This window comes from Marmota flaviventris, chromosome 12 (assembly GCF_047511675.1).
Source record: "Marmota flaviventris isolate mMarFla1 chromosome 12, mMarFla1.hap1, whole genome shotgun sequence".
Classification (NCBI taxonomy): domain Eukaryota; kingdom Metazoa; phylum Chordata; class Mammalia; order Rodentia; family Sciuridae; genus Marmota; species Marmota flaviventris.
The window spans coordinates 37,178,371-37,203,261 of NC_092509.1; the positions used below are offsets into that span (position 1 = coordinate 37,178,371).

General features: G+C 41.4%; 1 protein-coding gene and 2 long non-coding RNA genes across 4 annotated transcripts in view; all 3 read left to right on the top strand.

The window, feature by feature from the left end:
* The first annotated feature begins 1,653 nt into the window (after nucleotides 1–1,653).
* The window catches only part of Rsu1 (Ras suppressor protein 1), a 185,392-nt gene continuing 162,154 nt past the window's right edge, over nucleotides 1,654–24,891 (top strand). The window contains exons 1-3 of one of the 2 annotated variants that reach the window (XM_027928468.3): nucleotides 1,654–1,836; nucleotides 2,067–2,178; nucleotides 22,957–23,007. In XM_027928468.3, coding sequence (XP_027784269.1) covers nucleotides 2,070–2,178; nucleotides 22,957–23,007 — 160 coding nt within the window. In that variant the 5' untranslated portion in view covers nucleotides 1,654–1,836; nucleotides 2,067–2,069. The remainder of the gene's footprint in view (nucleotides 1,837–2,066; nucleotides 2,179–22,956; nucleotides 23,008–24,891) is intronic. The other variant, XM_027928467.3, reaches the window with a different exon arrangement.
* LOC139701390 (uncharacterized) lies at nucleotides 4,090–7,732 on the top strand. Its single transcript, XR_011703946.1, has 2 exons — nucleotides 4,090–5,241; nucleotides 7,206–7,732. It is a non-coding gene; the product is annotated as an uncharacterized lncRNA (long non-coding RNA).
* Nucleotides 15,090–16,153, top strand: LOC139701391 (uncharacterized). Its single transcript, XR_011703947.1, has 2 exons — nucleotides 15,090–15,221; nucleotides 15,722–16,153. It is a non-coding gene; the product is annotated as an uncharacterized lncRNA (long non-coding RNA).

Here is a 24,891-nt window from a genome sequence, read left to right on the forward strand (position 1 = left end):
ATGGAGTCTGACTTTGCTAGAGGTAGTGTCAAAATTGTGGTGAATTGTAGGACACACAGCTGGTGTTTGCTGGAGAATTGCTTGGTTTGTGGGAATACCCAACACACATCTGGTGTCAGATGTTTTCATTATTGAGAGCATGAGAATAGCAAAAACAGTTTGATGCTTCCCATCTCAAACGGAAGTGAAAACAAATTTTTAGAAAATTCTGAAAATGAATGGAAGCATGCTGGCAAATAAAATAGAAATTGTAGCCCAAAATAACTTTCAGAAAGAAATGCAGCAAAGTTGGGAATTGCTGTTCCAGGTGTTATCTGTATGAGGGGCTGGCAGGTGCAGTGTGAGAAGTAAAGGAACTGTATCAGTTGGCACTCACAAGCACCATCTCTCTACACAGGTGAGGGTAGCCCAGTGATGACCTGTAAGCAGAAAACTTGGGTTCCCACTTCCAAAGAAATTTAACAAACAGCCCAGGGAAAACTAATGCTGACCTAACAGGGAAACACATACGCATAAACAAGAGAGGAAAGAAACCACTCCAATTATTCCCCAAATCAGCTCAGCTCTCCACACGTGAACATGAAAGAGCCAAGATCAACTAGAAGAGCAAATCTCTCAGCAGCATGAAGGAGAAAGAACTAAATGAACATTAAGCAGGAACCCTTGAATAAACACAAATTAGTAAACAGAAGGGAGGCTTAAAAGCTATTATCCTATTTAAGAGAGAGTATTTATGAAAGTCAAGACAGGTTGCTAGCAGAGAAATGAAGGCAGGGTCCTAATCCAATAGGACTTGTGTCCTGGTAAGAAGAGGAAGTCACATTGGGATGCACTGCACAGGGAAAAGGTCAATTGGGGATACATAGAGAAGCAGCTATCTGCAGGCCAAGGAGAGAGACCTCAGGAGAAATCAAATCGGATGGCATTTTGTCTTGGATTTCTACACCTAGAACTGTGAGAAAATTAATTTCTGTTCTTAAGCGATGCAGTCTGTGGTATTTTGTTTTGACAGCCCTCAAAGATTTGCCTTTTGAAGAGAAGTGGCAGACTCCTGGGAGCCATAATTCACGTTTCACAAGTGGTTCAATTTTACTTGTAGTTCTTAAACCGGAGAGCGATTCCCGTTTTTCTCGACCAAAAGGTCAGGGGCAAAAAGTAAACAGTAGAAATCTACAGGATAACAAAAAACAGGACCGCGAGCTGGGGATTCACGCAACACGACTAGTTCTTGTCTCAGTGCAAAGGATGCATGCTTCGGCGAGGGCTGTTAAGGGCACTTTTACGGAGAAGGGAGTAGAGATAATTCCAAGTGGAGCTGCAATTAGAGAAACAGGACACTGAGAATAATCAATTTTGAAATCCCCAGAGTCACAGTCAGAAACTCTACAACGCTGATGCCCCAAACTTCCCCACTTCCGCCCATAGTACTCCGCCCTTCGACCAACCAACTGAGCATGCGCTGATGCCAGCGCGCCTGCGTAGACTCGGATCCAATCGGAATTCCAAACCTGGGACGGACTGGCTAGCCTCGGCGTGGGGAGGAGTCTCCGAACTAGATAATGTATGTGATTGGCCGGCCTCGGGGTCCACATTCTTTTATGGGCGGGTCCTCGCCCTGGAGCCACGTCTAGTAAAGTGTTCTCCTAATTTGGGAAGTGCCCGGCGCTGGAGGGGCGTGGAGCTGAGAGTGGTCCCTTGCGCGCCTGCGCCGAGCTCCGGGACAGGGCGTGTTCCTGTTCGGGTGCCGGTTTTGCACTGATCAAGAGTGCATCTCTTGCCACCCAAGTGCGTCCTACGGCCATTCTACGTCCCCTCTGTTAGAGGCTGCCCTCTGCGGTGAGTGTGTGTGGCACTGCACCAGGGTTTGCTTCTCTGTCTGACCGGAAAGGTGCTGAACCCTCCCCAGTCCCCTGCCCCGCCCTGTCCCATCTTCCTCCCCGCACCCGGACCTCTGATGCTCAGTCTCAAGCCCAGGTCAAACTGGAGGGTGGCAGCTGCAGGGTTCTTTCCTTCCACCTCTTTGCCTTCCTGCCATCGCCCACGTGCTTTGTTTTCGTTGGGTACAGAACATGTCCAAGTCTCTGAAAAAGTTGGTGGAGGAGAGCCGGGAGAAGAACCAGCCGGAAGTGGACATGAGTGACCGGGGCATCTCTAACATGTTGGATATCAACGGCTTGTGTAAGTTCTTGGGCAGGCCCTTTCTCTGGATGAATTGGAAGGGGTTCCAAGTTTGCCAGGTAACTGCTGCTCTTGGCAGGAGAGATTATGAAGGTTTAGATCCCCACTCTCTGTAAACAGCACTTGTCCAAGGGAACTTCACTCAGAAAGTTTACAATCAGTTGTTCTGTTCCATCTAGAAAAGGAACCTGAGAATATAGGATCAGAATCACATAAGACAGTTCCTGCAATGTCTCATCCATGGTTTGTGTGGATATATGGCATATGGGTGGATTTGCCACACAGTTTATATAACAGCCACTTGAGCTTTTGAATTGGAAATCATTTTTAAATCACTCTTCCATTCTCCTAATACAGTCTTTGTGAACAAATGGCACACATAAGTTACATGATTAATAAGAATTCTTGTGCCTGGAATATATGTATATATATATTTTACTTTATCCATTTTGTTATTTGTTCTTTTTCGGTTATATCTGACAGTGGGTGTATTTTGACATATTATACATACATGGAGTATAACTTCCCATTCTTGTGGTTGTACATGTTGTGGAGTTACACTGGTTGTGTAATCATATATGAACATAGTACCTGGAATATTTTAAACATTTCTTGAGTCATTACCTATTTCTGGGTCTTTATTCTCCTAATTTGGTTCATGCTTTTTTTTTATTCCTCGTTCGCTCTAGTGATGTCTTCCTAACTTATCATCTTGCCTTACTGTTTTGCTTTCAGTGTTATTTTCCTTAAAATCAGGAATTGTAAATGCAAATACCTAACAGTGAGGGTAGTCCTGAACTCCATAATTTGTATCCATCTGAATGGGGCAGCTGCTGCACCTGCTTCTCAGATCTCAACAGTTTTCACTGTGTGAGGTTATTAGTTCAGTGTTGGCAGAATTTTTTTTTTAAGAATACAAGAATCCATTTTTAAAATATGAAAATTTAAATATGAAATCTCTCAATTTTAGTATTAGCAACTAAGTCAAATATTTGAGCAAAGAAAACACTTCTTCAGGCTGAATGTGCCTACAGTTTCAACCTTCTCCTTTAAATTCTGTTGGTTCTCCATTAGTGACAGTAGTGCTCCAAATTTCTTGGTGTGACATACTTGAAAGGCCTTGGCCTTTCTGAATTGGACCACAGTCTTATCCCATCCTTGCATCTGGCATCCCAGCACTGAACTGAGCACAGTGCTCCTGAAGCAGAATATACCCCATCAGATCTTTGTTCCTTTGAATGTGTTGTTTTCCCTCCTTACACTCTTCCTTACCTGAAATCTTTTTATCCTATCAAGAGTCAGCTCAGTTATCACAGCCTATGCAAAGCTTTCTCTGTCTGCATAGTTCCTCTAGTCACTATGTCCTCTGTCAATTTGGACATGCCTTGCTTCATAAATTATTACATGGGATTATAATTTCTTTTCTTCTTTTGAACTCTAAAAGTCTTTCTTCCCCACTGGGAGATTGAGAGGACTAAAGGTTTGCAATGTTTATGTTTGTGTACTTTACAATGGTGCCTGGAACACAGTAAGTGTTTGAAAGTACTTTATAAGTAAAAGAATGATAGATTAGGCCAGTGAATTTAGGAGATCCATTCCAGGATGTTATAAGAAACAGAAGGAGGATGAATTTAGGAGATCCATTTCAGGATGTTATAAGAAACAGAAGGAGACCCTCAAAGATGTTGGATAGCTTGCTAGGCATGGAGAAAGTAGAGTCAGGTTTACTGAAATGAATGATTTGTGCCTGGGACATAGATTAGGGTTGATGCTATTGATACATCTTGGCAAAAGGAAAGGGGATAGAAAGTAGATGACTTGAATTTGATGACCGTTATGAAAATACGCCATTGATTTTGGTCTTGCCTAGTTAGCATCCCATCCTTCTTGCCATGTGTTGGTTTTCTGCAGAAGAATGGATTCTTGGTATCAGCTGCAGAGCAGGTTTCTCTGGTACTGAATTGACAGCTGAGGATCTGGATAATGCCCCATGCTGCCCCTGCCCAGCTCTGCTGTGGTGATGATCATCACTGAAGACACTGTTGCTGTAAAGAAAGAAGATGGTGAACGGAAAACAAGTGGCTCAGCACAGCTATATCCTGGCCCCCAGCTTTCTGCCCTGCAGTGCCCCTTTTTCTCGCAGGATTGAATAGAGAGTTAGCTTTCAGCAGAGCAGTTTTGTGCTCCCCAGCTTTTGAAGAGGAGACTTCATGTAATATTTACAAGCGGGGAGTGAGGCTGAGCTATTTCAGTTCAGCTCCATTATCTCTTTGAAGCCTTGGCTTTTATTCAGAAGAAAAGATAGACACTTGCTTCCTAAAAAAGATGTTTCCGGTATAACACTGGGTGGTGAAAAACAAGGTGGTTCTTCAGCTTTCCCCAAAAAGTCACTCAGGAAGAGCCCTGGCATTTCCTGGGAACTTTAGTAGGAGTGAATTTGGAGATCCCACCTCCTCTGGTTTCTGTAGCATTGGCCCAAGGAAGTGGCTACCTGCTGTTCACTCCCTGACTTCTGGACTCCTCAGAGCCTGGAGAGTTCCAGAATGCTCTGCAGAAGCCCATTTCTTCTGGGGCTCATTTATCAGCTGTGCAGACAATCCTTAGTATATACCTACCATGTTAGTCAGTTTTGTGTCCCTGTGACCAAAAGACCTGACAAGAACAACTTGGAGAAGGGAAAGATTATTTGCCTCATGGGTCCAGAGGTTTAGTCTGTGGGTGGCCAAGTCCATAGCTCTAGGCTCAAGGTGAGGCAGCAAGTTATGGCAGAAGGACATGGTGAAGGGATGTTGCTCCCTCCATAGAAGCTAGGAAGCAGAGAAAGGGAAAAGGGTCCCCAAGGAAGATGCACCCTTTCAGGGCACATTCCCAGTGACCCACTTCCTCCAGTTATTCCTTAATTGTCTACAGTTGTCACCCCATCAGTCCATGTAGTCGAGGATGGAATCATCATCCAATCATTTCACCTCTGAATATTCTGGCATTCACAGGAGCTTTTGGAGGATACCTCAAATCCAGACCATAACACTTGTATTAAAATATTCAACATGGTTAAAGTGTCATGTAAGAATTCCCATATTCCTTTATTTGTACAATTTTAACTGTAGCTGTAAAGTTTTACATATTAGTACCTGATTAAACACAGGGAACAATTAACTTGGATGTACAGATAATGTCTGTTTCTTGCATTTCCAGCTTTTCTTTTACTGCCTTGACTTTGTTTAATTTCTCAAAAGATAAAAAAAAATATTTGGTTTTGAAGATAAGAATGAAGGTTTTGTATTTCTTTGAAGCATATGAAATGCCTGGCTTTCTCCTTTTGAGAATTGAGTCTTATAAATATGGATACATATTTATAGTACTGTACTTCCTCGCAGACAGATGTTTTGAGGAGTTTAAGTACCAAAAGTTTTTTGATGGGGAAAACAGCTTGGGCTGGAGACAGGCATCAGACCATTCTACTATTTTCTACCTTCCCAGCCCAGTTCTAGGGGTGCTCAAGTCCTACCCTGAGAGGTCGTGGGGTTGGGTAGGCTGGGTTCAAATTCTGTACATACTACTGTGTAACCTTAGAGAAGCTACTCAATCCTTTTGAGCCTCAGGTTCCTCATTGTCAGGTGGGGATTAAGTAGTCATTTTGTAGGACTAATTTAGTGTTAAATGCTGCAATGCACATTCAATGTTACCTATTAATATGAGTATCCACATAAAGGCCATAAACCCCAGATGTAACCAGGCCTAGCATAGTCAATTGCCTGAACCAGGAATTAAACTTGGTTAATTAGACTGGGTAAAGAATTGCATCATATGTTGGTGTTTTTGATGTTGCTTATCAGAATATGGATTGTTGGGCACTTTTGCCTTGAGTTCTAATTGCTTTAGATAGCTATTTTGTTTTGCAATTTTTCTAATTCTATTTTCCATCATTTTTTTTTAATCGGCATGTAATCTACATGTACACACTGTCCTTAACCACTATGTCCTATGGTCCTATTATTGGATGCCTATAAAAACAAATTGAAGGACTGGGGTTGTGGCTCAGCGGTAGAGCATTCACCTCGAATGTGTGAGGCCCTGGGTTCGATCTTCAGCACCACATAAAAATAAATAAATAAAGATTGCGTCCATCTACAACTAAAAAATAAATATTAAAAAAAAAAACCCAAATTGAGCAATTTTTATAGGCGTCCTGTATATAGGACTATGAGACATAATGGGTTACAGTTTCCAAAGAATGTATCCATATTGTTCTTTTTATTAAAGAGATTTCAATGTGCCTACCCCCTTCACCTGGCTGATAAAGTTGCTTTCCAGGGCTCCTGTAATCAGCTTCCATAGAGGCAGAGTCCCAGCAGTAGACAGGGGAACTTTTTTTTTTTTCCAATTTTTTTATTTAAATATTTTATGGCTTTTTAATATCTTCAGGGTTATTGCCCTCTCAATGGCCAGGCTTTTATCAGTTTCTTTTCTTTTTTTTTTTCAGGTTAGATTAAACTGTCTTTCAGATAAATCTTTAAAAAGAAAAAATAACTGCGGTTGAGGGAGTGGTCTTTGTAAAGAAGCATGCAAAATAATTGACACATATAATCAGGAGTGAACAGGAGGTGCTGTTTCAAAACCTCTTTCAACCTGGAAGTGGCCCTCAGTGTTAGGGAGCATGTTGTCAGTGCAGACTTTTCTTGGCAAGCGAAAGATGAAAGAGTTGGGAAGAACATGTGATTTTAGCCATAGTCTTTATTAAAATCATTTATCCCCCTGTAAGTTGTGTGTGCACGCCAGCCTTTGTTTTGACACATGCCATACCTGGATACCTCTTTTCCCTTTTTTCTGCTAACCTTCTTAGTCCTTGTCAATCAATGCTTGTTGAAAGAATTAATAACTTGTCTATACACATGTCTCCATTCCTGCATTACCCCTTTTGGAAAGCTCTCCTAGTTTTCTAAATTTTAACTCAAACAACCCAAAACCCAACTTCTCTCTCTCTCTCTGTCTCTCTCTCTCTCTGTCTCTCTCTCTCTCTCTTTCAGGTACCAGGGATTGAACTCAGGAACACTTAACGACTGAGCCACATCCTCAGCCCTTTTTATGGTTTATATTTTATTTTGAGATAGTGTCTCGCCAAGTTGCTTACGACCTCCCTAAGTTGCTGAGGTTGGCTTTGAACTTGTGATCCTCCTGCCCCTGCCTTCCAAGCTGCTGGGATTACAGGCGTGTGCCACCACACCTGGCATAAGTATCCCTTATGTTTCTTCTGGACCTGGCAAGTTGCTTAGAAGTTTTTTAAAGGAAGACTGTTAATGCTTTTGTTTAAGAGATTTAAGTCAGCTATGTTAAAAAACATTGCAAGGAAGAAGGAACATAAACCCTGTTCCCTCTTATTAGGTTTTTTTTCTCCTGAACTTTCCAGAGGAAAACTAGTTTGTAACTATTAAGAACATGATAGAACTGTCAAATCTGTCAAATGTTTTTGACTTTAGTACAGGGTAAAAAAATTACAATGTTTCATTAATATGGGAAATAAAGACCAAGAAAAACTGTGCAACTTAACTAATAATTTACATTTTCTACTTTTTTTTTCATATCTTGGCTATGACATATTTTGTAAGCAGTTCTTTTTGTTGTTTGTTTCTAGCTGTGTGACCTTGAGCAAGTCACCCAACTTCTCCATGGCTCCAGTTTTTTTTTTTTTTTAAATCTATAAAATGAGAATAAAGAGTACCTACCTTTATTGAGAGGGCACTCTATACTAAGAATACCTACCTAGTAGACCATCCGACACATATTAGTCCAATATTTGCTATCATTATTTAAAAACTGTTTTATCTGTGATTGTGTAAAAAAAAAAAAAATACAAAACAGTTTCTCTTTATGTCTTGGAAATCTTGGTGATGGATGGTCTTTGGCAACTTGTCTCAGTGTCTCAACCCCAGGGCACCCATTGCCTTATTCATCATCTGAGTCACAATCCCTGGAAGTTGGATGTGTTGCCAGGAGCAGGAGAAACAAGTACTGCCTCGCTCTGGCAGGTTCAGAGCCCTGACTGTCCAGGAATGGGTGAGGGGTCAGCTGGCATTTCACAGGACTCAAGTTGTGATATGTTGCAACTTTAGCTCTGTTGAGAAGGATGGACTTGCATTAAAAATAATCAGCAATTTTTTCAACTGTTAATGAAACACCATAAGTCAAGTAAGAGACTTATTGAATGTATTTTCTTTTCATGATGGGCATGTCCAAGCTGAGTCCCTCTAGGCGTTTTCTCTATATTGAATTTTAAATTATTCAACAGTAATATTTGCTGTGTTAAGAAAATTGTGTTCATTAGATGATAAAAGTTGTAAGATTTTCGTCTTTAAGAAGCCATGACACCTACTGTTTTGCCACTGTAACCAACTCTTAATTGTGAGACTCGGTGCTGGATTTGGCATGGGTGGTGACTGAAAGGTATACCCTGTATCCTCTTTTCAAAAATCTACATGGACCTGGTTGGAAAAAAGCCAGAAGATAACAAAGATACACTGTTACAGAGCAAATTCTAGAGATGAGTTCTTGTCTTCTAAAGGCCTTAACTTCTTTGACTAGCAAGTTTACACAGGTTGGTTGGTTCATTTTGTGTTTTTCAAAGCGGAAGAGCAAAGCTAAGTCTGAGGAACAGTCCTTGTAGATCTAGTATCTGACCAGCAGGGGTCAGTGTTGCACCTCCGTGTTTAGCTGGCAAGTTCCTGAGACCAAATGCACCATCCTGCCTGCCACCTCTGCAGTTGCTTCTTCTGCCTCTTTCTTCAGTACAAATGTAGACTCTCTTAAGGTCTATCATCCATGTACCTCCCTGGGAGAGAAACCTCACTGTGTTATGGTCAATCTGGTCCAGAGCATCTTTACTGTTGGCGTGTTTCACAGCTGCCTGGCACAAGGCTGATGAGTGGAGGGCTGCTCATCAGCCAGTGTCTTTTCCAAAGGAAAGAGATGGCAGGCCTGGCGTGGTGGAATGCCTGTAATCCCAGGGACTCTGGAGGCTGAGGCAGGAGGATTGCAAGTTCAAGTCCAACCTCAGCGACTTACTGAGGCTCTGCCTCAAAATTAAAAATAAAAAGGGATAGGGATGTGGCTTACTGGTTAAGTGCCCCTGGATTCAATCCCCAGTAGCAAAAAAAAAAAAAAAAAAAAAAAAAGAGAGAACATGTGGAATGGAACTTACAGTGTCCCCTTAGACAGATTTCCTCAGTGCATGATGCTTAATCATGTAAAACAATATTTTGGATTTGAAGTATCTGAAGTGTTTCTATATCCAGAAAGGAAGATGATAGTTAAACATTCCCTACTTCATTAAGTCCCCAGGGCTGCCATAATAAAATACTACCAACTGAGTGGCTTAAACAGCATAAGTATATTTTCTCACCGGAGGGCCAGGGAGGTGCCAGCAGTGATGGTTTCTACCAATACCTTCTCCCTGGCTGGTGATTGGCGGTCTTCCCCTTCCTCCTCACCTGGACTTTCCCCTGTGCAGGTGTGTCCTTGGCGACTGTGATTTCTCTGTGTGTCTAGCTTCTTCTCCCAAGGCTGGCAGTGTGGATTAGGGTGCATCCCGAGGGCCTCCTTTCAACCTAATCAACTCTTCAGAGGCCCTACCTTTAGATACAGTTGTAGACTGAGGTACAGGGGTTGGGGCTTCAACATAGAAATTTGGGGGGGGGCCTCCATTCAGCCCATATATCTGCATTTGAGGTGCCCACAGGTACATCTCAAGAGCCCCACCATGGTAAGTGCTTTTCACATCATCCCCTCACCTTTGGTCTTGCCTGTGCTAGGTGAGCGCTCTCTCTGCAGGCTCTTCCTCCAGCCCACAAATCACTTTTTAAATGTCTTTTTTCCTTTTTGCCTTGTATTGAAATATTGGTCACAATTTTGGTATGTTTTCAGGGCATAGTTTTTGATAATTGGATTTCATTATCAATGAGGATGTTATTCTGCATCTTATTTTCTTAGATAATAAATTCATGGAGTTGGCGTTGATATTTTTATGGTTTTTTAATAATGAAATTAGTTTTCCTTAACTTTCAGAAGGGACCTTGGTTCTGCATATCCTTTCTCACTTTCTCCTCTGTGGTTTTTATGTAGTTTTGGTACCAGGGATTGAACCCAGTGTTGCTTAACCACTGAACCACATCCCCGGCCCTTTTTCGTTTTTATTTTGAGACAAGGTCTTGTTAAGTTGCTTAGGACCTCACTAAGTTGTCGAGGCTGTCTTTGAACTTGTGATCCTCCTGCCTCAGCCTCCTAAGTGCCTGGGGTTACAGGCATGTGCCTCCGCATCTGGAAGTTTTCATGTAGTTTTAAGAAATATAGCAGCTGGGCTTTCAGATGACCTGGCTCATTCTCCTCCCCACCTTTACGGGCCTGTGTTGGGCTCTATTATTTCTTCTTTCTTTAGTTTAGATTCTAGGGCTGGTGCTGGGAGGGAGTCCTCCTCAGTCAGTTTCCAGGTTACAGGGGTTAGACATTTATGCCAGTCCCCTGATCTGCAGTGCATAAGCCCTTGCTAATTCTAGCTGCTCTTCTCAAATCCGTCTTTCTCTTTTGGGGTTCTCTGTCTCAGGATTGTTGGATGCCCCTCTGTTTCTCTCTTTTCACCATGGATGTTGTTATCATGTGGTCTTGTGGCTATTGGTGTTTTGTACCTACCTGCTTATATTTGGAGTTTGTAGGGATGCTTTATCCCTTAGTTTTGAGGTACTGTGAAGTTTTGATTGCTATCCAATGACTATTTTTATGTGGAGACTCAAGATTCTCAGATGTGTCTTCATGCCGCTGCCAGCTTCCCAGAATGCCATGTTGTTTTTAACCTAGCGGACGAAGGAGTTGGTCTTGAAGTTCTTTCTGCTACAGGCACCTGTGTCTTCTGGCCTGAGTTTTGGGATCTGAGTTCTCTCAAAGCCCACCGCCTGTTTTACAACACAGGCGTGGTCTTTGCTGAGTTTTCTGAGGATTTCACTATTAGCAGTGAAACAGAGATTACATAAAGGACTAAGCCACACACAAAAGAGACCCATGGAAAGGGGACTTGAATAAAAACAGGGTTTTCCTCTCACATCAGACTTCAGAGTAGGTGTCCCAGGTCAGTGGACATTGTTGCCCTGTGGCACTCAGGGACCTTGACTGCTTTCCATTCTTTTCTTTGTGCTATGGGGGACATTGTCCTCATCTGCTTGCTCAGAGCTGGGTGAGTGGCACTTGGAGATTGTAGCTCATTAAGTGACTGGACAGTGGATCGTCAGTTTGGAAGTGGCCCAGGTCACCTGCTGCAGATTCTCTTGCTAAGCATTCACCATGCAGATAATGGTTTAGTTTATGTTCTGCACCAATTCTGTAGTCCCTATTTCTCTAGTTATTTTTTATGGTCTGAAGCTTATAGTCTGGAATGTTCCTCAAAAAGGGTCAAGAGAATAATATCCCCAGAGTTCTTGCACATTGATGATAGATACAATTTGTGCCCTTTTTACTTGAAAGTCAGTTTTATTGGATATAAAGATTCACAGTTTCTTTCCTGGAGTGTTGCAGATATGTTATTTTGTTTTCTTCTGGCAAAAAAAAAAAAAATGTTGCTGTTTATAAGTCTAATGATAATCCAATTTTACTGTGTAAACTGCTGCTCTTTTTCATAGATGCTGAGATTTTTTTAAACTGCAAGTCCAATGGTATTAGTTTCCTGAGGCTGCTGTAATAAACTACTACAATCTTAGTGACTTAAGACATCAGAAATATATTTATTCACCGTTTTGGAAGCCAGAAGTATAAAATCAAGGTGCCAGCAAGATCACACTCCTTGCAGAGGCTTTCAGGGAAAGTTGATCCTCGCCTGTGGAGGGGAGCCTGGACAGTGTCCTCTGCACTGGGCAGCCCCACATCCAGCTAAAACTTTTCTACCAGTCAAGAAAGGAAAACTGGTGTGGGTGGACAAGGGAAGTGTTCAGTTCTCTCACTCCTCTTTCTGAGTGCCAACTTTTTTGACTTGGAGACCTGGGATCTCTATCAAAGGAGAGACTCATATTGTTCTAATCATTCTTACTTGTTTCTTCCAGTTTATCCAAAGAGATCTACAGAGAGTAACAGTTCAGAACATGAGCTTTGGAGGGCTGGCCCTTATTAATTATCCCAGCCTTGCAGTTTATTAATCATGTCTTTAGAAGACTTAGCATCTTTGTGGTTCAATTTTTCTCCTTGGTAAAATGGGGAGACTGTGATTCTCCTCAAATGAAGGTTAATGTGTATGAATGATCACAATGATCCATAATTAGGAAATTTTATGTTTGGTACACTGATATGTAGTCTGTTTTCTGGATCACATAGTGGGGCTCTGGTGAGGCAGGAGATTTGGGGGTAAAGAGTCAAATGTGTCTGTGGAGTGAAGATCTGATGAGGGTTTGTGGGTGCCGTGAGTGGCCTGTTTTTTTCTCTGGGTAACGTGTGCTGAAGGCAGGTGGGATAGATTGTCATAGGATCGTGGGAAAAGACCATGTGCAGAAGAGATCTGAGGAGGCTCCACAGCTGGCCAGAAGGAGCATACCCTTGTTAGACTCTGGGTGCAGTTGACCATGAATGTTAATCCAAGTACTAGTTACAGGATTGGAGAAGGCAGCAGTTGGAGGGCAGGATTAGGGATGACATAGTGAGAAAAGCTAAAAGCCAAGATTAGAGACAGTGGATGAGCTGCCCAAAAGACCAGATCATGTCTGGGTATTGGTGAGACCAGGTGGCACACGGTGGTCCTCAGATATTTAGTGACTACGGAAGGACATACAGCTCTCCAAGCTCTGAGAACCATGTGGCTTTTGGGCAGGTGGCAGATCTAGGATTGCACCTCCTCCTGCCTTATCTGAAGGGGACTTTCCTTTGTCACGGCCTCCTGGGCAGCTTCAGGTAGGATGCAGGGAGGAAGAAGGAGGTGGAGGCAGAGAGCAGCCACTCAGGGGAGCGGATTGAGGAAGCAGAGAGCCTCAGAAGGTGGCATGTCATCTGCAGGGATGCATGGGAGCTGAGAACACACCGTGGTGTCCGAAGTGGACTATTGCACTAAGCAATAGTGCCCGAGTCTTATCTTTGGCACAAAAATGAACCTACAACTTAAACTCCTTTTTGTCTTTTGGATACCATGGAATGGCATGCCTTTAGCATCCAGTTAGCACATTGTGGTTGCCACCAGGGGCATATTTGTTTGCCCGGTAAAGCAGTGTCACAATTACCCTGTTTCTTGTTTGAAAATGACTTTCAAGGATTCCCTTTGCTTCTCACCTCTGAAACCATGACCGAGTTACTGAACCTGCCAGGGCCTCTTTTTTTTTTCTTCCTCTAAATTTGGGAGAGAGGCAGGTAATACAGATACTACCCTATAGAGTTATCAAGAGGAAAAGACGAGTTAATAAAGTTCTTTGAACTGCACAGCTGCATGTGAGCATTAGCTATCACAGTTATTATTTCAGAACAGTCTATTGAAGTACCAAGTAAGATAGAAGTCTTGGTCCCTTCTCTCATTTACTTGTTGCATAGAATCAAGTAATTGAATCCAGCCTTTCATTTTAAACATGAGGAGTTTGTGTTCTAGGGAAAAAAAAAAAAAAAAAAAAAAAAACACCCAGTGATTTTTCTCAGGATCTTGCTGCATTAACAATGTGGGTCTCAAAACTGCTGTGAACTGCACATTCTTTGCTTTGAGTCACTTTATGTAACTGTCATATTTTATTCACAATAGAAAGTAATTTTCTGTTCAGGTTTATACCATTTTTACTATGCTAGGAGTTAATACTGTCTTATAAAGAATAGTCCAACCAGATGTGAATATTGTTTTCAAAGTTCAGAAGTAATAAACTATTAAGATTTAGAATCAGGAAACTATGATTGTAGTCTCAGTTCTGACCCTAGTATACTATGGAACATTGGAAAAAATAACTTTGCCATCCTGGATCATCTGTAAAATGAGGATTTTATTTTCTTAGATTTTAAGGGTGCTGTGGTTTGAATGTGTTCCCTAAAGTTAATGCCTGAGACACTTTATCCTCAGTTCAGCAGCCATAGGAGATGGAGCCTAATAAAAGGTAGTCAGGCTCTGAGGACTCTGCCTTCGTGAAGGGATTAATGCTATTATCTCTCAGGAGGAGCAGGTTGTTACAAAAGTGAATTTAGTCCTCTTTTGTTCTTTTTGCTTTCACTGTCTCTTGCCTTTCTGCCATGGGATAATGCAGTCAGAAGCCTTTGCCAGGTGCAGGCCCCATGACTTTTGACTTTCCAGCCTCCAGAACTGCTAAGAAGTAAAATGCTTTTTGTTTTAAACTTCTGAGTTTGTAGTATTTTGTTGTAATAATGCAAAGTGGACTAAGACATTGAATTCCTTTGGCTCTGGCACTCTACAATTATAATTTGCAAAAATGCATATATTATATGTTCATAAAATATGTTAGAAAAGTTAGTAGATATGAACAAGTGAACAAAAGGAAAACAGAAGAAGAAGAAGAAGAAAGTAGTAGTAGTAGTAGGTATGTAGGTAGGCAGATGTAGAATTAATTGACTTTGGTTCTTAAAGATTTTCTTAGTCATGAAAAACTTTCAAGCATTTCCCTTTTAATGAGAGTTTTAGCTCAGTTTTTTAAATAGTATTCATATTCTGCATATTAGTAAGGATTCTTCAGAGAGCTAAAGCCAGTGGGCTACATAGAGATGCATACATATATATATAGGGGCAATGTTTTATAAGAATTGGCTCATGTGACTACGATGGTCAGGAAGTTCCGTTATCTGCCATCTACAAGTTGGACAACTAGGTGACTTGGTAGCATAATTCAGTCTTATGCCAAAGGCCTGAGAACTGAAGAAAGTGGAAGTAATGTGGGTTGCTGATGTAATTCCTAAGGTCTGAAGGCCTGAGAACCAGAAACTCTGAGGTCCGTGGAGCAGAAGATCATCTGCATTTCAGTTCCAAAGGAGAGAATTCACCCTTCCTCTGCCTTTTTGTTTTGTTCTGGACCTCAGCACATTGGATGTTGCCTCCTACATTGGTGAGGGTAGATCTTTCTTACTTTACTAGTCTCTTTCCAAAGCACCTCACAGAGATACCCAGACATACTTTTTTGCTAGACATCTGGACATCCCTTAGTCCAGTCAAGTTGACACAAAAAATTAACCATTGCATTCTGTATTGCACCTAGTATTTTATTTTAACCCATTATTACAGAGTAAGATTATTGAGGGCAGGAACCATCTCTCTTTCACATTCCATCACTGTCATACCTACTAAGTTCAGTGTCTTGCAAAGTAGTTGTAATTAACTGAGTTTTGTAATATTATCCTGCTTAAACATAGACAGGAATTAATGACTGTGTATCTTAGGAAGTATGGTTTTTCTTTGTATGTTTTCCCAAAGGAAAAACATGAAATGATGTGTTTGGGCAGGAATGATGTGGGCTGTACGTTTTTTTTTTAAGTTACTGGGTATTGAATTCAGGGGCACTCAACCACTGAGCCACATCCCTAACCCTATTTTGTATTTTATTTACAGACAGGATCTCACTGAGTTGCTTCACGAACCTTGCTAAGGTGCTGAGGCTGACTTTGAACTTGCAGTCCTCCTGCCTCAGCCTCCTTAGTTGCTGGGATTACAGGTGTGCACTATCTCACCCAGCTGGGGTCTACATTTTTAATAACATTGCTTCATATCCCAGTGGACTCAAAGCCCCCAGTTTGTCACCAGCTCATGGAGGGTTCTCAATACATGTGATTTTTCTGCTTTTATGTATAGAAAAAGGTATTACATTATTGTCACGTGTGGTAAATTGCTTTTTTGTTTAATGAAGGGGGAGTTAATTGTGGTGAGTAGATTCTTTATCTGTAAATAGTAGAAGTCACTCAAGTGACCAATTTTTTTGAAAACACTACTAAAGAGTTTCCAACCCTGCACAGTTGTGAAATAAAGAAAAACCTTTATACCACACTGAATTCTTAAAAAAATTCTGAATTATGAATAAAATTCAAAAGGAATGCTTTTCCGCTTCTGGGTGTGTTGATGAATATGATATTAGCATTATATCTTGTTATCAAACATTTTATTGTCTGTCTTCATTTTAATATACTGTCAGAACCTACATATTTAAGATGATCTGAATGTGTATCCTACTACCAAGGGTGAAATAATTTCAGCCAGGCGACACAGGCAGGCATCTTAATCACGCATCATGAAGATGCAAAATCTAAATTGCTTAGCATTGCTTCATGGTGCTGACATCTGACCAGCACCCACATTCCTGGGCCATCAATGAATCAGGGCCATTTAAGGCTATCTCTGTTTCTAGCCCACCTGAGAGCCAAAATGGAAAAGCCATTTGGACTATCCTTACAGTAAGTTCAGATTAATTCTTCTTTGTAGTCTACAACTTTGGGTGGATTTGAATTAACACAGGGGCCTCTAGGTGCAAATCCAGAGGGTAATACTCACCAGGCAACCTGTGAATGGTGTCCCCATAGAGTTGTCAAACAAGTGGCCCTCCTTGAGCATCCCAGGAGGTATGATGGTTCTTCCAACTGATGTTACATTTCATGCCACAAGCACCATCAAAAAGTGGTAAACAATTTGCCTTGTGATGATAGCAATACCTTTCTTTCCAGTTGCTTCCATTCGGAATGCGTAGTCCGGGAAGTGAACTGGTGATTATGGTCCTGTTTTTGTGACCAACTTTAATTTGGAACCGAAAGATGGCCACTTCTAACCTGTGACAGGATTTCAGAAATGTTCCAGTTCGACATCATTTTCTGTGTTTCAAGTCTTATGTTATTTTTTCCCCTCCTTTGGATGTAAATGTTATTCTGTTAAACTAGAACTTTTCCCCCATTCCTAAATTGCTACCACAGGGATAATTTGCTTTCTAATTTGCTCACTTGAAAGAAGTAGAGGCAGTTTCCACTGTGCCACATTTTTGTGATATGTGAGGTTATTTTGAAAATAAGTCTACAGTCATCTTAGTAGCTGAGATTTCATCCAGCTATTTTTTTTTCTAATGCTGTCTACTTTATGCAGAAGAAGAAGGAAAAACACGGAACCTATTTTGAATAATAATATCTGCTTCTGGGTTTATTTGGAAACACTGATTCATTTTCTAGGATTTTTTAGTTAGTTGTTTGATTTTTCTGAATTTCCTTTTTCAAAATCCTGGCCACCCCTCTCCAGGTTCTGCACCTTCTCTGTGTTGCAATCTATGCTCAGAAAAGCCTGGGATTTATTCTGCAATTCCCATTTTCCATGTGTCCTCCAGATGCCAGCTCCAGTGCATTGTTCACTCTGTACCCAAAAGTGTCTCTTGAAGTAGCATCTATAAGAAGGAGCATCTCCTCCTGAATGGTCACCGTCCCTTTTGCTCTGCTTCTCTTGAGGCGGTGAGCCTTTTATGTTGTCATTTTAAGTTGTTGGTGCATGTTCTGTGTTCCCTGAATTGGATGACCACTGTGAGAGGGATAGGTATATCCCACACTACCCAGGCCAACCTGGAAGGGTGGTCAGTGATGCTACTGCTAAGAGATTCTAGGAGAATCTCTGAGGTAGAGATTGGAGATTGATTGCCGTTCTGAATGTGATCAGTAAGATCCAATCGATAAAGGACCTGAATGCTTACTTGATTGTCTTTTGATTGAACCAAACGGTTCTTTTCTGAGCCCTTCCCCACTCATTCCTTCTTGGCTACAGAATAAACAATCATAAGTCATCTGTATAACGCCAGCAACCCTACCTTAACCCCAGTCCCTGCATGGACACCTCCCTCCCAACATTTCTGTTTCCCACTGTTCATTTTGGTCTGGTCCAACGTCCACCCACGTAACACAACTAAAGAAGGTGGAGATAGAATGATAGCCATGGTACATTTGGCCAGTGATACATTTAACTGTGTATGTTGGCCCATTTTCTAGTCAATTAGTTGAATTTCGAATATATTCTACTATGAAAATACCCGTGAAAAATGAAGTTGAATATTGCTTTAGGAATTTCGATAGCACTTTGTTCTCAGCGTTCTGTTGGGGCTTATTCTTGACAGATTGTGGTTAGCAGGACCCTTAAAATATGTCATTAACACAGCAGAAAATCTGCCAGTGTGTGATTATGGTCAGCAAGGCACCGAGAGCAGGTCACTGGGTATGGCCTGCTTCCATTTCTTCGGCATGTATGACTAGGGTTGTTTTTGTACTTTGAAATAACCCGTTCTATTTTGGTAGACCTTTTCTTCCTTCTTTTTGAACGGCACAGTTTCTGTAGGAGACTCACAATGAACCAGCCATTCCCAAGTGGAAGGGAGTGGCGGGCTGAGTCAATATGTCTGTTGCTACTTGGTGTGTGCTGCTTCTGGGCTTTGTGGGTTTCTCTTGATTGTGCCCAACTTAACTGCCCTCCCTGCAGATCCAGCCTGCAGGCCATTGTTGCCCTCAATCTTATTCTCAAAGCGCTTTTATTAACTTTTTCTTTTCTGCTCTGATTTTTCTCCGTCTTGCCTACTGTACCTGGTAGTCCTCTAACAATAGTGAGAAAGAAAAATACATTCCGGTGGTGTGGTCAGGGGCAAGCAGCCACTGTTTCATTAAAGAAGAAGAAGAAGAAGAAGAAAAAAAAAGCCTTCCAACTTTGTCACTTTCTTTCCTACTAAGTGTTTGTTGACAGAACAGGAGAAATGATTGAAAGAACCAGCTTTCCCTAATTAAATCTGTCACTGTGAACTTTGCTCTTCATGGAGAAGAGCAGAATTTTTCTTTCTAATTAGTTACTTGTGATTTCTCAGGAAAAATTAAGGCAGAAGGAGATCGGAAGATTATCAACGTTCTTGTGTAATCAGAATCTATTTCTTTGACAGTCAGATGCCAGTGTAAGAAACTGCCAATTGTTGGCTAGTTTGGGTTTGTCCCATCTTTCTTGGTAATAAAACCCTTATGAGGCTGGTCTTTCGTTGCCTGGAATATAAACTCTGTTTCCCAGCCACCCTTTTAGCTAGGTATCACTGTATTACTAAATTTTGATTAATGGCTTATAAGTGGGTATTGCCATGTTCAACTTGTTACAAGTGTCCTTAAGGATGGAAACTGCTCACTCCTTTCCTTCTTCCTGAGGGGAGATTAAGGTGGATGACTGACTCCATGCTGTCATCTTGGACCTGGAGGTGTGCCCCAGATGATGTATAGGGCATCTTGAGCTCTATCTTAGTAGTTCAGCTTGTTGTAACAAAAATACCATAGACTGTGAGCTTTAAATAACAGAGAATTTTTGTTCACAGTTCTGAAGTCTACATGCCCAAGGTTAAGGTGCCAACAGATTTGTTGTCTGGTGAGGGCCTTTTCCTTGTTTTCACTGGTGGAGAGAGACCACAAACACTCAGTCCACGCAGGGATGGCCGAGCAGCCAGTCACCAGGAGTGTGTGGACTGTGTGCACATGAGGAAGAAACTCCCGTGTAATCCCTGTTATTTGTTGTTGCTCCCACATGAAGCTGGGCATAATCTTAACTGATTCATTGGACTCTTTTTAATCTTGTGTGGTGTCAGGGAGTCTTTTGAGACTTTTTTTTTTCCATATCGGATTCTTATCTCAGATAAGGAATGCTTTATCTAGTGGACAAGAAAATCTTAACTCTTACTAATAAAAATGTGTAAGATTTTCCACGACATCTGGAGTCTTAAACATCATATGGGAAGCTGCCATCATGATTCTTTTTAAAAACCCCAGAAATACTCGTTTCTCTTGAACTCTTTCCTCCCTGTTTTTGTAGTTAGCTATTGTTTGGGACAGACAAAGAGAGACCTTTTGGGGGGTGACCTAGGATGGAACGTGGAAACAGGTGATGGTGAGAACAGCCCTGTTGGTGGGGAAGTTTGAGCCCAGGCGGGACAAGGGAAATGCCTGGTGGAGGGGAGCCAGGCATGAGAGTCAGCCTCTGAGCCAGATGAGGAGGTCATCTGAGCAGGAGGAAGGGCGGGAAAGGCAGGTTGTTACCATAGTTGTGCACACGCGCAGTAGTTGGAAGCATTCCCCAGGTTCATCCTCATTAGGACTTAATGAAGTGGCCACTCAGTAGAAGAAGGTAAGCTCAGGTAAGCACCGGTGCCCAAGAGGCTCCCTGATGCAGCCCCCCAGGGTCACTTCCTAGGTGCACAGGACACATTTCATTTCCAAGTTACAAACCATCAGGACATGTGGGAGGAACTTGGTTCCAGGAGCTTCTGGTCCATAACGTCAGCAGTGTCTTGTATGCGTGTGTGGTCATGTGGGCCTCCTAGACTCTGTAGCCAGGTATGGGCCACAGGTCTGCACGTCCCTGAGGGGCCTCAGAGGTGTTTCCAACTTGAAGATGGGTCACTGGTGACTGTGAATCAGTACTGGTGTACTTGGAAATGAGCATGGAGATGCCCCAATCTTGCTGTAAGAGAACTTTATTTTATGCAGTTATATATAGGGATGAAATAGGTAATGGTTTAACAATAACCTAAGTAGATAGGTTAAAGATAATGAGAACCAGAGTTCTCACTGTTAGAGAAGGAATTAAAAAATAGAATGAGTCTTGTGTGTATTGGACTCAGATATGCTGGAGTGAACTGCAGGTTTTTAATAACATAAATAGACAGTAAAATCAATATTGATTTTAGGGTGTGTGTGTGTGTGTGTGTGTGTGTGTGTGTGTTTCCTAGTTCTGTCCACTGAGGAGCTGAGATTACTGATTCCCCAGTAACAGCTAGCACAACTGGTACCCAGAATTTGGCTTACAAACCACATTTCCCACAGAAAAGAACCAGAGCTTATTGGAGAAATTGCTGATTCCTGGACTGTGTCAGAAAAAGTGCAAGATAAGCCAGAATATCAGAAAGCAAGGATGTGCTTAAAGAAGGATAGGGACATGTTGAAAGGACTTAGAAGCCAGCGTGGATGGACTCCATATGAGACACTGTTTGAGCATCAACATAAACAGTGAGGGATCATAATCCCTTGACTAAAATAGGAAACCACAAAACCATATGAAGACAAAGAAAATCATATTTTAAAATAAACACTGTTGCCATTTTAGTCTGAATATTTCTTTGTCGTGGGTTGGTCCATCTTGGGCTTTGTAGGAAGACGTTCATCAGCATCCCTGGCTACTGCCTGCTGAACCAGTGCCATCAGTAGAAATGTAATGAAACCACAGTAGGACCTTTTAGATTTTCTAGATTGGGCAGCCTCATCAGTTTTGACCTCTGGTGCAGGTGGCCAGAGTGTGTGTTTAAGGGAGCCTTCTCCTCTCCAGCCAGGAAGCAGAGAAAGAGGGTGACAGGGGAAGAGACCAAGGTCACTCAGGCCCCTTTGAGGACACACCCACAGGGACCGAAGGACCTCCCACTGGGCCCACCTCTTGAAGGTCCACAGCATCTCTCAGTGTCTCTACCATGTCTTCAGGATGGACCTTTTGGGGGGACACTCATCCAATTCCTAGGGAGGACATAATGTGAAATGATGTGGCCTGCAGTTTACCCAGTTGGTTGTCCACGTCAAGGAGAGAGAAGGCCACAGAAAAAAGGAGGCCAGAGAGATCTGACTGCAGGCAACACAGACCGTGAAGTGGCTCTTTTCATAAAAGAAGCAGCCGTGGCTTTTCTGGGGTGGGGGCTCATGGTCACATGTCAGATTGACTTCTTTGATTATGATGGTTCTAATGTTTTGGTCTGTAGGAAGTATGCCCCCAAGTTGTAGGGCCTCAGGCCAGCCGCTGGATCTCAGAGCTTTAGGCCAGGAAAACACATTTTTGGATTATATTTTGAACTTTTCTATAACTTTGTGATAACGTTAAAACAAAACAAATAAAAAAGCATACAAAAGTTGTAATCAGGAGTGATTCATGCTCATTATTTCCTAAGTATGCCGGGATACAAATCCAACCTTGAGACTATTTTTGAAAACATTTTTTTTCCTTATCATTCCTTTAAGGAAAAATCTCTAGTGCATTAAAAGAATGTTCTTATAGAGAGAATATTGGAAAAAGTTCTAGGTCTCTTTTTTACATAAATGGTGTGTATATGTGAAGCTTCCCACAGTGAAGTTTTAGAACCTAAAGTGGAAGGGTTTTCCATTTCTCTCTCTCTCTCAAATTTGTGTGGATCTGTATATATTTTCTTTCTTTACAGTTAGAAAAAAAATATTCTTTTGCAAATGTAATCTCGTTGAGCAGATTAAACATCATGATAATATTTGAAGCTGGTAAGTAGTCTGCGTTTTAAACTGAGTCTCTGAAATGTCAACCAAAATATGTGTAGAGGAAATCGTGAGGGCTTTTTCCCCCTGATCATCTGACAGTGCATGGAGAGTTTCTGGATAATGGTGGTCGGTGGACCGAGATTAACACGTGCTGCCTCTGTTTCAATATGGTGAAGCATAGGTGAGGCCTTGTGCTACTCTGTACCTTGGCTTTTTCTGAGTTGCACATGTTTTGGAGATAGATGGACAATATTAGGCCCCGAGACCAGGTTGCCAAGCATAGCTAAGTGGCCCTTATAAAGTTTGAACCTGTGACATTAATCTCTTTAGCTCTGACTTGCTGTGCTAATTGCACCTTTGATTGCATCACTCTTCTTCATTTGGTTTAACATTTAGCAGATAGTCTTATGAATCCAGTTTCCATTTTGAGTGGTACCAGTTCAGCTTGTAAAGATAATTTAGCAGTTTACCTGCTGGGGGCACAAGTATAATTTGGATACGTTTTCTGAATGTGATTTTTAATTTTTTTTCTGTTTCTTTTTACAGTCTCCTTGTCCCACATCACACAACTGGTCCTCAGCCACAACAAACTCACAAGTAAGTTCACTTTGTCTTTTTTGTTATAAAGTTTCTCACTTTGGGAGAATGTTATGTATGGTACTGCTGATCCTGTTGTTAACTTTAAAGAAACTAATGAAAAATGATTTTGGGGAAATTTAAAGTTTATTTAGTGGACAACTAAGAAATATGAACATGGTGTCTTCCTGTATTTTATAGTCGACTCAGCTATCAAGGAACTCTTTTCTGTATAGAGAAAATGAGACTGTTTGTCTGGAAGTGGCTTGACTCAGGGATGGTAAAAGCCATGGTGACCAGAAATGCTGAACTATTGGTTAACATTGAATAAAAAAAAATATATATATATTTGTCAAAAGTATTAGCCTGAAAGTTCTTTGGTTTTTATCTAGGCTTCTCTTCAGGAGAGGAAGACTTAAATGTTGAACAGGTTTCCTTCCCTGCTTGATGGGGAGAAAAAATTCCCAGATTGTCAGGTCCTATACATTTGCATCTGCATTTTGATAATATTTGAGGCTAGTCCCCCTGCCCACCTAAAACTTCTCCTGGGCATGAACAGTGTCGTGGTATGGTTAACATGCAGTGGAATTAATATCTGTTTTAATGAGAATATCTTAGGTGAATGATGGGCCATTTTATTCTTAGTGCTGTGGCTCTAAAGATTTTAATGACAGGGACCCTCTCTCCTTTCTCATTCCTAATTGACTGTCACATCTTTGAGCTCGCCATATTTCCTGCAGACTTGAATGGTTTTCTAATCATGTGGCAAGAATTTGTTCGAGTGCTTTTGGAGTCCAATGAAGTTGAGCAGAGTGTCATGTTGAGGGATTTGTGTTGTGAATTTATGTGTGTGTGTGTTATATATGGCTTGGAGCAGTGTCACAGAGCTGTTGATTATGGAGAATCAAGAGTGGCAGTGAGTGAGGGCCCCTCATGTGCAGGAAACAGGCAGATTAGCTCATTTTTAGCTAAAGTGCAGATTTATACAGCAAAGGCAGAGTGGCAAAATGGACACATGTAAGTGGCAGTGGCCTCAGAAGCTGAAAGTGAGACCTGCAGGTCATGTGTGAACATTATAATCTGCAACATGTTGTGAGTTCCCTTGTTTTTGTGAGACCCTAATCCCAGTTGTGAGGGGATTTGCCATTTGTTTTGGATTTCTAAATTCCCCAAGACAGCAAAACATTCTTGACACTCTTCACTGCACAGTTTACAAAGGTATCGCTTAACTGATGCACTGACCATTGTTAGATCTGTGTCATTATTGTAACAAAACAGATTATATGTAAGTGTGAAAGGCAAACCTGCCTTGTTCCTGTTATATCATCCATTGATCTGTCCTTTAAAAAAATCTTTCAAATAGTTGCAGTTTATTTCTTTTTTATCTGTTGGCAGAGAGAGAAATCTCAGGAATCAATGGATCAGTTTCTTTCTCCAGGCCTATGATATTAGATAAGTTAAGAGGGGCATACATAAAAAGTTAAATGGTGTGGGCTTTTAAAGAGGCCATTGACCGTGAAAGAATCCTTCATATTTCTCCCCTCCCTGTTTTTTTTTATTGTTCTTTGTTTTTTCTCTCCATTTGAGACACTCTTGACCTAATCCAGTAAACTCTAATTAATCGTCTTGGTAAATTCTGTTTCAAGCCATTGCAAGTGGTGTCATTGACACCCAATCTGTTCCACTAAGGTCAAATTAGCATCTTTTACTATTTTTCTGGCATTTAAATGAATGACTTTGCTATGGTTTTTCAAGTTTTTATAGTAAATATGTCCATTTGATGGAAATATAAATATGCATTAAATGTAAGTGGCTGAGCACACCCTCCTGTCACTTTTCCGTCTAATCAGTGTCTTTCATTTTCCATTGTTTTTAATAGGGGCTGCCTGACAAGGCTACATTAAA